Source organism: Hesperophylax consimilis, chromosome 1, assembly GCF_061612785.1.
Source record: "Hesperophylax consimilis isolate HC1 chromosome 1, BYU_Hcon_1.0, whole genome shotgun sequence".
NCBI lineage: Eukaryota > Metazoa > Arthropoda > Insecta > Trichoptera > Limnephilidae > Hesperophylax > Hesperophylax consimilis.
The window spans coordinates 39,484,499-39,498,133 of NC_142836.1; the positions used below are offsets into that span (position 1 = coordinate 39,484,499).

Consider the following 13,635-nt stretch of genomic DNA (forward strand, 5'->3'; position numbering starts at 1 on the left):
TACAGTGTAGTACGTAGCAACAAATCCCACAAAGGGAAAGCCTGTGCGTGGGTGTTATTGTTGATATTATAACATTTATATGGTACGATAAAATAAGTATGAAGGTATAAATTTTCTTCTAAGATAAAATATATCAATAAAGTCAAATAAAAATAAAGAAACGATAGTTTAAACGAAAACAAAAAAATATAATAAAATATGAGACTTTCACTGGAAGTTTTAAGCCAAATGGCTGAGTTTACACCGCGTTTGGGTCCCAGCCAGGTGTAGTGTGTTCAATTAAAACGGGAATGTTTATCTTTCTTAAAAAATCAATATTACTTCCTGCAGATGACTGTGGACTTTAATGAAAAATGTATCTGTTTCGGTTTATTTTAGCAAAGATTTGATATGTTGATAATAGTTAATGTTTTGATGTCATATGGTATTTTCAATCTTTATAACTCGCTAAAAAACATATATTTTCATGTATTTAACATTAACATGAGACATGAATAATTTCCCTCAGTGCCTATGTTATCTTTGGGGATAGTGTGTGAAGGACCTTTTTCAGTAGAGGAAGGAGTTAACATGGGTCTTGAAGAGACCAATGTTGTAGCAAGGAGGAAACACACAATCCGGCAAATCATTTCACAGTCGAGCTGTTGAACTCGAGGATGAGTCGTAGAAACGATATGACAAATGTCAACAGTGTACAAACGATAAGTGCGCGTTTGGTATGTTTCCGTGAAGTACGGTTAGAACAAGGACTGACTGACATTCTCATCTGATGCATGTGCTCTAAAAATTGCAGATAGTCACGGGTTTAGTTCAGATATTATTTGCACTCACCATTGGGCTGTATATTGGCGTTGGGCTTGTAGTCCTGGCAGTGTTGCGAGCCCTGCGAGGGGAGGCGCCGCCTGTAGGCGTGCTCGGGGTAGTGGAGCTGGGGGTGGCGGGGGGCGGACGGGGGCTGCGAGGAAACCAGGCCCCGGAGCTGCCCGGGCACGCTGGCCTGCCCGGCCCACAGCGGGTTGCCCAGCTCGTCTGCTTCAAATACAAAAAAGATATAGACGGATACACAGTGAAAGCATTATGATTTTAATCAAAACTGGATTACGAAAACGGTTAATTTCAAATAAATAAGTGAAAAAAATTAAAAAGAGTTACTTTTTTATGTCATTATTTATTAGTAAGTAGCGCTTTCAAAATTTACATGTAATAACTGTTTTTTTTTCTCTAGCATATCGGATCAGTAGGATCGGTAGAAAAATTATTTTATTTATACCTTTCCGTTCCAACGAGCAACACAGCGGCTTATCAAAAACTATTCTCATATCTCGGTCCTAAAATATATAATAAAATACCCTCAAAACTGAAACTGTGTGAATTGTCATCCTTCGGTCCAAAAATAACAAAATGGTTATTAGATCTAGGCAGGACTGATTCCGAAACATTTCTAAAAAATGTAATCTTCGATTTACATACTAATTTTCTCTATTCTTAAATGTATACCTGTATACCTCTAGGATAATTTGAAACCTGTTAATTTGACTGTCCCAAAACGGGAAACCTTCCTAGTTGGATATTCAAAAGCTTCCTTGCATAAAATTTAATGAATATCATAAAAAATAAATAAAAAATGGATCGCAAAACATGTAAATTATGAGCACATATTTACTTATTTAAAGAAATAACGTTACAATATTTGACTAGGTTCACAAAGAATGAAGACATACTCGTACCAAAATATTATACCCAGCAATAAATACGGACCCCAAATGTTGGAGTGGAACGTGTCTAAAATATACATAATTTTACCAGGTAATTAAAAAAATATGATTTGCCAATAATTAGAGTCAGATATTGTGCTCAAATAATGGCACCTAAGCAATTTTCTCTCTTAGGTGTGCGGGGGTGCGGCCGCATACCTGTTAAAAATTATCCGCACACATGTTTTCATTTTCAGCACACATCTCTAAGGAAGGAACGTTACACCCGATTTTCGTTTGTCAAAGGACTAGTTTTACGCAAGTATTCACAAAAATAACCGACATTTATTAAAGGTTCTCAGGATTCGCACAACAAGTCACATATTTTGAACAAACGCTTTACGAATTAATCCCCCGATTGAGAGATCTTCCCATTATTCTATTTGTGTTTTAAGTTTTTGCTTGTATATGAGAAGTATAAACCAAAGTATCTACCAATCCCTTTTTTACTGTGATTGTTTTATTGTTGTGTACCATAGAAACAATGCATATCCTACCGAGGAGGTAAATACAGGGTTTTCCACTAAGAGGTGTTATTTTGATATTCAATCGTAAAAGATCAATGGTTTCGTTGCTTGTGTGGCACGTAGCGCCGTATCGTTGAAATTAAACGTTGTCCAGATCAATACCATCCAATTTCGACAGTAAAAAATCATTAATCATCTCTCGATAGCGCAATCCATTCACCGTAACTGTTGCTCCAGCCTCATTTTCGAAAAAGTAAGGTCCAATAACTCCGCTGGACCATAAACCGCACCAAACAGATTGACAGTTGAGGATAGAGAGGTTTTTCAACAATAACCCAGATGCGACAATTTTGCTTGTTGACGAAGCCACCGAGGTAGAAATGGGCCTCATCACTCAAGATGATTTACATTTGATTCACTCAAGTGAATTTTAATAATTTCAATGTGTTGTTGAAGCGTGTATCGTTCATTTTTATTAATGGCGTAGTTTCTACTTATCAAATGTCAAAAAATGACAGCTTCAAAAGTAACATCTATATAGTATAGTAGCCATACACATAATCGTAGTTAACTAGTACCAATGTATCACCAATTATTAACCTATCGATTCTCCAATCCAGGCCGCTCACGATCACCGTCGAAAGCACATTCATTGGTCAACATTTTTATTCTTGAGTCTCGTCAAAGGTACATACTTACATACGCCAAACGTCAAAAGTCATTCCACTCGAACAACGAGTGGGTCGAACCACTCGTTGTTCGAGTGGACTGTCTTCGTCGAGAATCGAGAATCGAATCGTGGTCGAGGGGTGAGGATTTCGACTAGCAATCTGGATGTCGCGGGTGTAAATCCCGGCGTACGCAAGTAGTTAATTGAAAATCCTGCCGACAAACTGCTATATTATTGTCCTTTAATATGATAATATTTTTAAAGAACAATGAACAAAAAAAATATTAATAGCAATAAACAATAATAACAAAATACTATTTGCTTCTTGAAATGTATTGGAAAATGCCAAAACCAAAATAAAGGTTTTCATCACGAGAACTTCATTTGGGACACCCTACAATAAATTGACCACCACGGAGGGATAATGGTTAATATGAACGCATAATGCGGAAACTAAACTAAATTATTTGGTAGCGTGCAGAAAATAACTACTGCAATATTATCAACAATGATCGCTTAAAACGGTATTTTCGTAATTACTAATTACCATGTCATAATTCAGAGGGATGTTCAATTTTCCAGTATTATTTACACACTAGTCACAGTAGGTACTATTTTCCCTCTTTAGGTATATATAAATAAATAATACAAATATTATTATATTCTGTTTTTTTTTTCATTTAAACACCGTTTAATGTTTTTCGTAATATCCACCTGGAATCTTTGATATTATATTATGTTGCATGGTTTGATATTTTATTCTTATTTGTTGTTATGTCTGCCATATAAAGAAAAAAATATGCAAAATAAGGTAAATATATATAATAAATAAAAAATATTATGTCAAGAGTGAGAATAATAGAGAGTATGTATGAGTGTGAATGATGCAAGGAGTGTTCGACAAGAGTTGTTTGGGGATTCTAAATTCTCACATAACTCCTGTTAACAAAATTTATAAATGTGGAAAAAGTGTGCATTTTTTATTGTTTTGTGTAAACACGTATAGTTTTTTATGAACAAACGCCCTACATTTTCCCGGTATCTTACCGGGAAGTGATTTAAAAGCGTTAATGCCACTGTCATTGACTCGGGCAATTTAAAAATGGACTTACCCAATTATTTTATTTGTATTCGATTTACAAAATTTTACAAACTGACATGGAGGTATTAAAAAAAAACATAAAAATGGACTCGCCCAAGTGTGCTTAAATTTGAGATACCTATCGAAAAAATTTACTCAAATGATAAACCAGGAGAGGAATATTGGAAACATGATAAATGTCATTGAATGACATTATCGTGAAATTTAATTTAACTAAAGTTACAAACGATTATATAGGGTTATGTTTGGTAAATTAAAGAAAAATGGTAGAACCTGGAGAAAAACCGCCTTTGTCTGTAAGTTCTAGAAATATCTATCTTTGATAGTAAATAAAATACATACTTTGAATCTTACAGAAGAAACTTTTGGTTTTGAAACATGTTGAATTGTTTTTTTTTTCTTCATATTATTTTTATTTGTCACTGTTCTTGTTTTCTCTTGTACGAGATATGTATCATGTAATGTGGATAACTGGGATTGCACTAACCTACTAGTCGTGCTGGATTAAATAACAATAAAAATAAATTAAAAAATGTGGTGTATACTAATTTTCATTTAAATGTATAATATTTAAAGGTTTATACTACTAAAACTTGCGCCGTGTAAAATTTAAGATTTTTGTGTATTATTATTAAGGCGATGCCATACGTAGTAATTCAAAATCATGTGTTTTTGGTTTGGTCGTCTAGAAATTTGGTCGCCTAGAAATGTTTCAGATGCTTTTATTAAATACTGCGAGTAGAATACATCTTGGCCTTTGAAATAATCGAGTATTTTTTAGATTAATATTTTTATAAGCCCAGAAAAAAATAATGTAAAGAACTGTGAAAACTGCTTTAAAGTTCAAAATCTCCTAATTCTGAACCCATTTTCGGTTATGATTTTATTGTATAATGTGGCAAATTAAGTTATCTATAAAATGTTAAAAAAAATTAAATATTTATGCCTGAACATCCACAAAATAAAATAAAAGGCACTTTTTGGACATGTTTTTTTCTTGCATAAATCAAAACAGGCGGATGGTGTTAAGCAGGAATTTAAACCTTATCGCCATCTACGTAAGGGTTGTTATTGATAGCTGCTCAATTTAAAATATTACACGACGTAGTGCATCGCTTTAATGTTAACATGATAAGGGGTGATTTTATATAATTATTTGCCTGTAGGGACACAACATTAACATTGACAATAAAAGTAATTTAAGATGGTATATTTAAACATTTGAAAACATGTAATTACTAGCAATTTATTACAATAAATGGATTTAAGTCTGTATATCCTAAGCTCCACTTGGCGTGATGCCAAGAAACCTGATGCAGTAATATAGGTACCGGGGCACAATACAACGAGAAAGATTTCCTGTTGCTCCATTTGAAGGGCAGGGTAATGGGTGTCTCCTTTTGTTAAGGCACTCGCACAAATTGGCCGAGCTATTAAAATATTAGCAGTGAATGGCCCTGCCCCCGGGCCACCCAGTACCTACCCTGCACCCTGTATGGCCTGACATATGGCGCCTGCGCACATCATAACATCCTGCCAGGGCTGGGGGGAGGCATTCAGGGAAAATACGTTAAAATGACAAATAGTCAAAGTTTATTAAACCAATATCTCGTTTCCCCTTTAATAATCATGGTGTACAGTGATATATATTTTTTATTTATAATAAGTTTCCATGAATAAACGTTTTCGTTTGGTAATTATTACCCGAAAAGATAAATGTTTTGATGCTGTGGATGTGAAGCTGTCTGGGAAAATTTACTTTATTTGAAAATGTCTAAGGAATGGGAATACATATTTTTTTCCATTTCAAAAAGTTGTATAATATGATTAAATATTTTTTCGCGGTGGTACAAAATGTGAACCAAAAGGTTTTATTCTGTAATAAACTGAAAATTGGGGTAGGTAAGTACTTACCTATTGTAGATTTTATTTCATATAATATCACCTAAAGGGCACTTAACCAACCTATGAAATAACATATCACGATACTTTAAATAACCATAATAATACCAAACTATTCTACTGTCACTTGTGTCAATTGTTTAGATGCACTGTGTGTAGGCACATGGTGCAATGTACTTAGCTAAAAGCGTGCAAAAATTACAAATGCAACTATTCACCTCAATGATAATTCACTCCTATATTTGGTTGTTACAAGAATAGATTGACATCTATAAGTTAGTAGGAAGATCGGTTGTAATTAACATGCATCATTGGATCTCGATGATCGTCAAATACGCAAGAACAACATTACACGCCTGCGCACAGTGCAACTCTTCACGTATACCAATCCTGGTTCCGGGCCCGTCGCTCTTTTTCTTTTTACCTGGAAGAATAATGCGTGAAGTGCCGAAATTGCACGCAAGCCATGCCGGACGTCTCACACCTTTTACCTCGTGCCCGAATTGCGGGAACTTGGACCGACACACTAATTATCATTGTTATTGTTAATATTTTACCTGAAAAGCAGGGCTTGTTTGGAAATTACTTAGCGAGTGGATATATTTTACATAATTAACTTCCGCTGTTCATCGTGTTAAAGAAGGACGTGTTTATCGTTATTGTGGGTCACAGATTCTAGGCGTATAGGATTGTATAATGGTACCTATAGTTGTAAATTGTTGATAATTAAGTTGATCCAATTTTAATAACAGCCGCATAAAGAATATCGTCTGTAATTACATTGATGAAAATTCCCTCACAGGTATGTAGTATTAAAGTATATGAGTAATTTAAAATTTAAATTAAAAATAAAGTTGAAAAGTTGATACACGTAGGTATATAATGCATAATGACTCTTTTGGAAATTTAAATTTAAGTAAGTACTTACTAAAATTATTATGGGAAACAAGGTTCACTCCATAACCAATGTCAAAAAATCTTTTAAAAAAATACAAATAAAAAAATGTTCGTGAAGGCAACAGATACATGGAGAAAAATGAGAATTCCGGTTAAAACGGGATTGGCAGCCGGTTCCTGATAAATTTTTAGTACTTTCCTAATATAATGTTCATGCACCTGCATTTGCCTTTAATGACGAAATGCGAAAATATTATGATTTTTATGAACACGGAAATGTCGGAACAAAGTGATAATATATTCCTCTTTTACCAAAAGCTTAACAGGAAACCTATCAATTCAATCGTTAAGGGCCTAAAATCCCGTTTTTAACCAGATTACGAATAATTTGAAGCGATTCTTAATAAATTAGCGATGCTAATTTTTCTCCGTGTACCCGTAATTTAATTAAGGAACAACGGATATCACAATCCCTCGGAAGACAGCTGGATGACAGGACTATAAGTAGATAGTATTACCTACTAATTATTCGCCCACAGATTTCGAGGTTAGTGTATAATAATACAGAAGGTAGGTATTAAAAGTACGCCAGAAGTATTATAGTTTTAATCAAGGTAAAAGTAGGCCAATGATATGTTCAAAAGGAATATGACATCACATGCCTGCAAATTCAATTCTTTTTTTTACATATCTACACATACTGCATAGTATTACAAAAGCATTTAGGAAAACAGTTTTGTTTAATCTGAACCAAAAAAAATCCTGTTGCCCCAAAAGCATTACAAAATAATTTGACGTACAAACAGATAAGCTATTTGTCAAATTTAAATAAGATTAATACGTGATATTGAAACATCACACAATTTGAACAGTGGACACAAAAAGCATATGACCATTGATACCACACGAGAGATTTTTCGAGTAGGTACGTATTTTAAAACAACAATCACAAATTAGTTACGATAACATTTATTTATCAGTGTGGGAAACCGTACGCCGAGTGGCATTCTGATGTGTGGCTTATGGAGGTTGACTGCTGCCTACTGCCTGTGCCAGTACCTACCTACTCGACTTGTGAATATGGGACGAAATTCAGTTAAGTAGGTACTGGAAATTTTGTGATTAAACTATCATGCTCTTCGGTAGGTACCTACCACGTACTAACTTAGTTCCAATTGGGAGATACCGAAGTCAGTTTGTCGGTTTTTTTTTCCTTCACCAATTTGAATGATCGTTGTTCGTATTTTTTTTTTTTTTTTTTTTTTATATTTACTCCACACAGGAGGCCCTGAAGAAAATAATTTCCCTCAGGGCCTATGTCATCTTTGGGGATGCTGTGTGGAGGGTCTTTTTGTGGAGAGGAAGGAGTGAACATGGGTCTTGAAGAGTCCCATGTTGTAGGAGGGAGGAAACACAGAGGCCGGCAGTTCGTTCCACAGCCGAGCTGTTGAACTTAAGAACGAATCATAGAAGCGACCCGTTCTCATGTGACAAGTGTCAACTGTGTACAAATGTTGGGCGCGCGTTTGGCGTGTATCCCGACTACGCACCGGTGCCGAAGGGATCAATGACGCTAGTTCCTCAGAGCATCTTCCATTGTAATACCGATAGAACAAGGACAGCATACCTACCTGACGCCTGTGCTCTAAAGATTGCAGTCCGTTTGTTAAGATTGGGGAATCTATCAAACGGACCGCCCGTTTCTGCACAGAGTCAAGGGTTTTTTCAGGTATTTTGGGGCTCCAGACCAGAGATGGCTGCCAAATTCGACAGTAGGGCGCACTTGCGATTTGTACAGGGTGAGCAGTTGTGTACTATTAAAGTATCTGCGGGCCCTGTACAGTACGCCCAGCTTCTGAGAGGCCAACTTTACTCTAGCTTCGATGGAGCCCCCGTACCTGAGCTGGTCACTTATAGTTACACCAAGCATATCAATGGAAGGCCTGTTCGGAAGATTGCTTCCGTTGAAGGAGACTAGATTATCATTTGGATCCCTTTTAGACGTAATCAGACAGGATTGGGTCTTTGAAACATTAAATTCGACGAGATTATTTTTACCCCAGGAGGAAATACTCTCGAGATAACCGTCCATTCTCTGCTTCAAAGCCCTCCGAGCCGTTGGAGTTTGTGTGCCCTTTGTATTAATAGTCATCAAATAGTTTAACCCCTAACGCTGCAAAACCATTTATTAAACATTTTAAAGCATTAAGTTACTTAAAATAAAATAAAAATTGACTCACTTGTTTTCGATCTGGGTTCTCGTGGTCCGTCAACAGTGACTTTGATGGCTTTTTGATAGGTGGCGACTTGCGGCGGGTTGGTTAAAACTGTGATGGTTATTGAAAAGCTTTTTCCTGAAATAAACAATAAAATACATATAAAAACCATTCTAAAATCTTTACGTTACTCTGAATAATCTGAACAGAATCATTCAACGTTCATAAAGTTACACAGTTTCCGCCAATTTATTTTTCAGATCCTCCAGTCTTACCGCGTACGGCTCTACCAATAAGGTATCTTCACAGTTTTTCTTAATTTTAGAAAAAATAAAGATAAAATTATAAGTATGACGGTATTTTGATATTATTTTTATGTTGAGGAATAAATGAGCTATAACGATTTAAAATTTACCATTTTTTATTTGCCCCCAAAACGACAAATTTATTTGTGAAATCGGCATTGTTGACGTCACACCGGGCAACGTAGATGACAGCCGTCTTACCAAAGAGTGGCGGTTTCCAGTTGTAGCCAGTTGGAACCGTTTCGTAATGCGTGGTTTTTAAACCCAATCATTATTAATGCAATATTAAAACTATACATTTTTTATACAATCGTCAGAATCAGAAAAATAAACTTTAAATCATCAACATACTTTAACTGTATTCATATTTTATAAAAATACCCCATTATTACCCAATTACAATATCGAGATATTAACACTTAATTACATTCTCGAGATATTAACACCTAATTACATTATCAAGATATTTACATTTAATTACATTCTCAAGATTCTCACTCCTAATTACAATATCGAAATATTAACACCTCATTAAATTCTCAAGATATTAACACCTGATTACGTTATCAAGATATTTACATTTAATTACATTCGTGAGAGATTAAGACCTAATTACATTCGGTCATTTTCATCGAGTTCATATTTCAATTTAAGAATTACTAACAATATCCTAATTCCCATATATTTTGGATGTCATCTTTTTGGTTGCAAATATATTAAGGTTGAACTTTGCAATCACATCGTAACACCAGGTCTTCGGTCAATAACATAAAACTATACATAGGTAGGTACATTGTATCACACGAGCGTGATGCTGTATAATGTTGCCATCAGTACAACCATTACTAGATAAGTCAAAATAGGAAAACATTGTCAGTGTCAAAAAAAACAACCCAAAGTTTTTTTTACTAAAATACCCAAAGTTTTTTATTTGTTTTATTATAATATATTAAAATACATCTGTTTCAAAATATTTTTTTGGTTTGATTCAGGATTGAACCTTACTACCCAGGAAATGGAGTCGGCAATTCTACCAACCTCGCCAATTGGCTAGGACCGACATTATTTTATATAACTGGTATAATGTCATCAGAAAATCGTATATGTCCTTATGTGTGTACGTCATTGCCACCAAAATGCGTTCGTGCGCGCGTATGTGTACATGAGTACCACCAAAAGTTGATTGAATGCATTGTCATCGATAACCATAGTTCTCCATCACGACAAAAGTAACATTTTCCGCTTACTGTGGTGGTAGGAGGAGATTTTCAAATATTGTCAGGTTATTCGTAATCCACGAATATTTGTCTTTCTAAAAAAATAGTGTCCTGATAAATTGGCTGCCTTGAGTTAATTTGATCCAGAACAGATTTTATTTTATATTTTTTCAAATGTGTATTTTTTTGAACTTAAACAAACTAATTCAATAAATTTCTGTGTTCAATTCGATATATGTATAACACCAATTATGTAAAAAGGCTAAACAATCATATATTTAGAATGTTATTGTGAAACAAGCCAAGTATAGTTTTCACCTTATAAATGTAGTTTATTGTGCCGTAGGTATTTATTTGATGGCAGCCCGCAAGCTCAGTGTTTATTTTCTTGTGGAACATAGTTGCATCTTGCGGTCTATGTATAAATCATAGTTTTATACTAATGGACTACATTATGAACGCACATATATATTTTATGATGGACATCCATTGTTCCGAACTCGACTGCGAGAACCCTTTAGGTGCGGGGAATGTTGAGAGATATTTTATTTTACAATAAATGTTTTTTTTTACATTAGCCTAAAAAAATCCCTCAAGCCCTATGGCATCTTTGGAGATGCTGCATGGAGAGTCTTTTTAGAGAAAGGAAGGAGAGGAAGTCATGGGAAGAAAAAAGGGATGAGGAGTTGGTAGGAATCTGGTGTGTCCAGATTGACGGACGTATGAATCTATCTTTCCCACTGCGGTGCAAGGCGATGGATCGAGAGAGTCCGGCCAGAAAGAGCATAGGTCTCCCTCAACCAGTCTGTCACGATCCGGCTCGCCACGCAGAAGGTGGTAGTTCCACCGCCTACCTAGACAAACCTCACCCATGAACGCTGGCAACCCTGCTAACTCAAAATACGTAGCAAACCACTCGAGGCTACCTATGACAGGGGTGTTGGGTAACTAACAAATGGTTCCCGGGCGGCGGTACCTTTACCCGTTTCCCAAATTTTTTGATAAAATAGATACATTTATTTAATTTTATGACACTTTGGAAACCATAATTATAAACAATAAAACAAAAAAAAACTGTTTGAAAGTAACTTTGGGAGTTCAACAAGTATAAAAAATGTGTGAGGTTACCGCTGAGCGAAAATTACGTTCAGCCGCGTCGGTAACATCTAAGTAGTAGATTGAATTTTAACTTAGCGGTGGCTCAGTTTAACTGACATGGGTACAAAAAATAATAATATATTTTTAAGCACTCTGAACCATAAATGTAATAAAGTGAGTAAGTCCAATCGTGACATTTTTCTTCATTCAATGAATTAACTGCGGTCACCTGTGCAAATAAAGAAAACCATTAGGTACTATTGTTTACAACTGGAGCTAAATTATGTATTAAAAAATGTCTTTATGATACTACATAATATGTAATACTATACATTTCTTCGTTAAACGACGATTAAATACTCGATACTTTTTAACAATCTCGTAGTAGGTACATTAACTGTATTATAATATGTATTTTTTAAAATCATTAGGCATATGAATTTATTCACTATAAATAAGTTTATTTTGCACAAAAAGATAGGAAATTTCTTACTCTTTATTTAAAATAACTTTGATAACATTAATGCCCCGTAGTAAGCGTTTAAAAATGGTATGAAATGGAGATATGTAAATATGAATGTGAATATTAAAAAATGATAATAATGAAGCGAAAATTGTGAAAATATTTAATAAAACACGACTCGTTTGAAATAGAGCAAAATTCTCTCGACAAATGCTATAGTTGCATTTAAAGAAACACTGATTTTTTTAAAGCCTATAATATGTTAAATAACAGAACAAAACGTGTTTTTAATAATTTTTGGAGCTTACTTTGCGATTTTTTTTCTATGGAGGGAATTTCATATAATTATAAAAAAATAACATATATTTTATATTTTTAAACCTAAAAACTTAAAGAGTTAGGGAAAAACTTATTATAAATCGGTAGAAATTGGGTACGGGGGAGCTTATCTTCACTTATCGTTTTTATTTATACCTGATTGCTACATTTTTTAAAGATTTTTCCTTTTCTTGAAAATTATCGCTAACAGTGGAAATTTCCCGAAAGTATTGTAGGTAATAATTTTGTATTTATAACATCACATTTCCAAAATTAAACGAATAAAGTCGAATCCTCATGAATAGACAAGTTTAAGATTTGAGATATGGCTTGATTGTAGAATAGTATGAAATCGTTTAAAACAGTTCTCAGCCCAACGGCTGCCGACCCCTGTAGGGAGATTGTATGGCGTGGGTACATAGTCGGGCTAAAGAATCACATTTCACGTATATTAGCAGATCATAAATTAAATTGTGAAATATTCACAATCGTTAATATTGATATGAAGAGTTCAGGGGCGGACATTGTGAAATACGGCCCGGGCTGGGAGAGCCGTCAAAGGGAACGTACTAAGTCGTTAAATAAAATAACATTTATTTTGAAGGGCATTCCACACCTGAGAAATTCTGAGACTTGTCACTCTTTCACTTGTGTCAATTTATAGAGAAATCAAAAGATAATCAACATTAATTTATAATATAACATAATTAACTTCTGCGTTTGTCAAATGTGCGGGTGGTAGAATTCCAGATGTTTGTTTTCAGCCATCATGAAGTTACAGTTACTGAATCATATCCGTCAGGTACCATATATGTCAAATGTCTAGAGAGTATAATATATAATATAGAGTATCTACCGCAAGTGGTCATTGTGTTCTTTCATTTGTTATAATGGCGCTTTTTAAAATAATACTTGTCTAAATAACATCAAAATCTCGTTATTTTTACACTTCCCACATCAGTGTGAACTTTAGAGTGCGTCGATGTTGAAACGTTTTTTATGAAAATAAAAAATATTGAATGACGTTTTCTGTGATTACTGTTTGAATAATGACCTGATGACCTCCATGACAGTGCCGCAGTTTTATGATTCTGAACCCAGATGTCACGTGTTCCAAACCTGGCGTTTGCTTGCCAAATACATATTAATTAATCCATTTTTTATAAAAAAAAAATGAATCTAACTATTTATTTCATATTTTTTAACATAAAGATTTTGTTTTTAAG

At 34.5% G+C, this 13,635-nt stretch overlaps 1 protein-coding gene across 2 annotated transcripts in view; it reads right to left on the reverse strand.

Annotated features, from left to right (window-relative positions):
* LOC149426868 (protein lozenge-like) overlaps nucleotides 1-13,635 on the reverse strand; it is a 91,847-nt gene that overhangs the window by 49,900 nt on the left and 28,312 nt on the right. For both annotated transcript variants that reach the window (XM_089638907.1, XM_089638915.1), the window contains exons 4-5: nucleotides 9,033-9,146; nucleotides 832-1,032 (exon numbers count right to left, since the gene is read on the reverse strand). In XM_089638907.1, coding sequence (XP_089495033.1) covers nucleotides 832-1,032; nucleotides 9,033-9,146 — 315 coding nt within the window. The remainder of the gene's footprint in view (nucleotides 1-831; nucleotides 1,033-9,032; nucleotides 9,147-13,635) is intronic.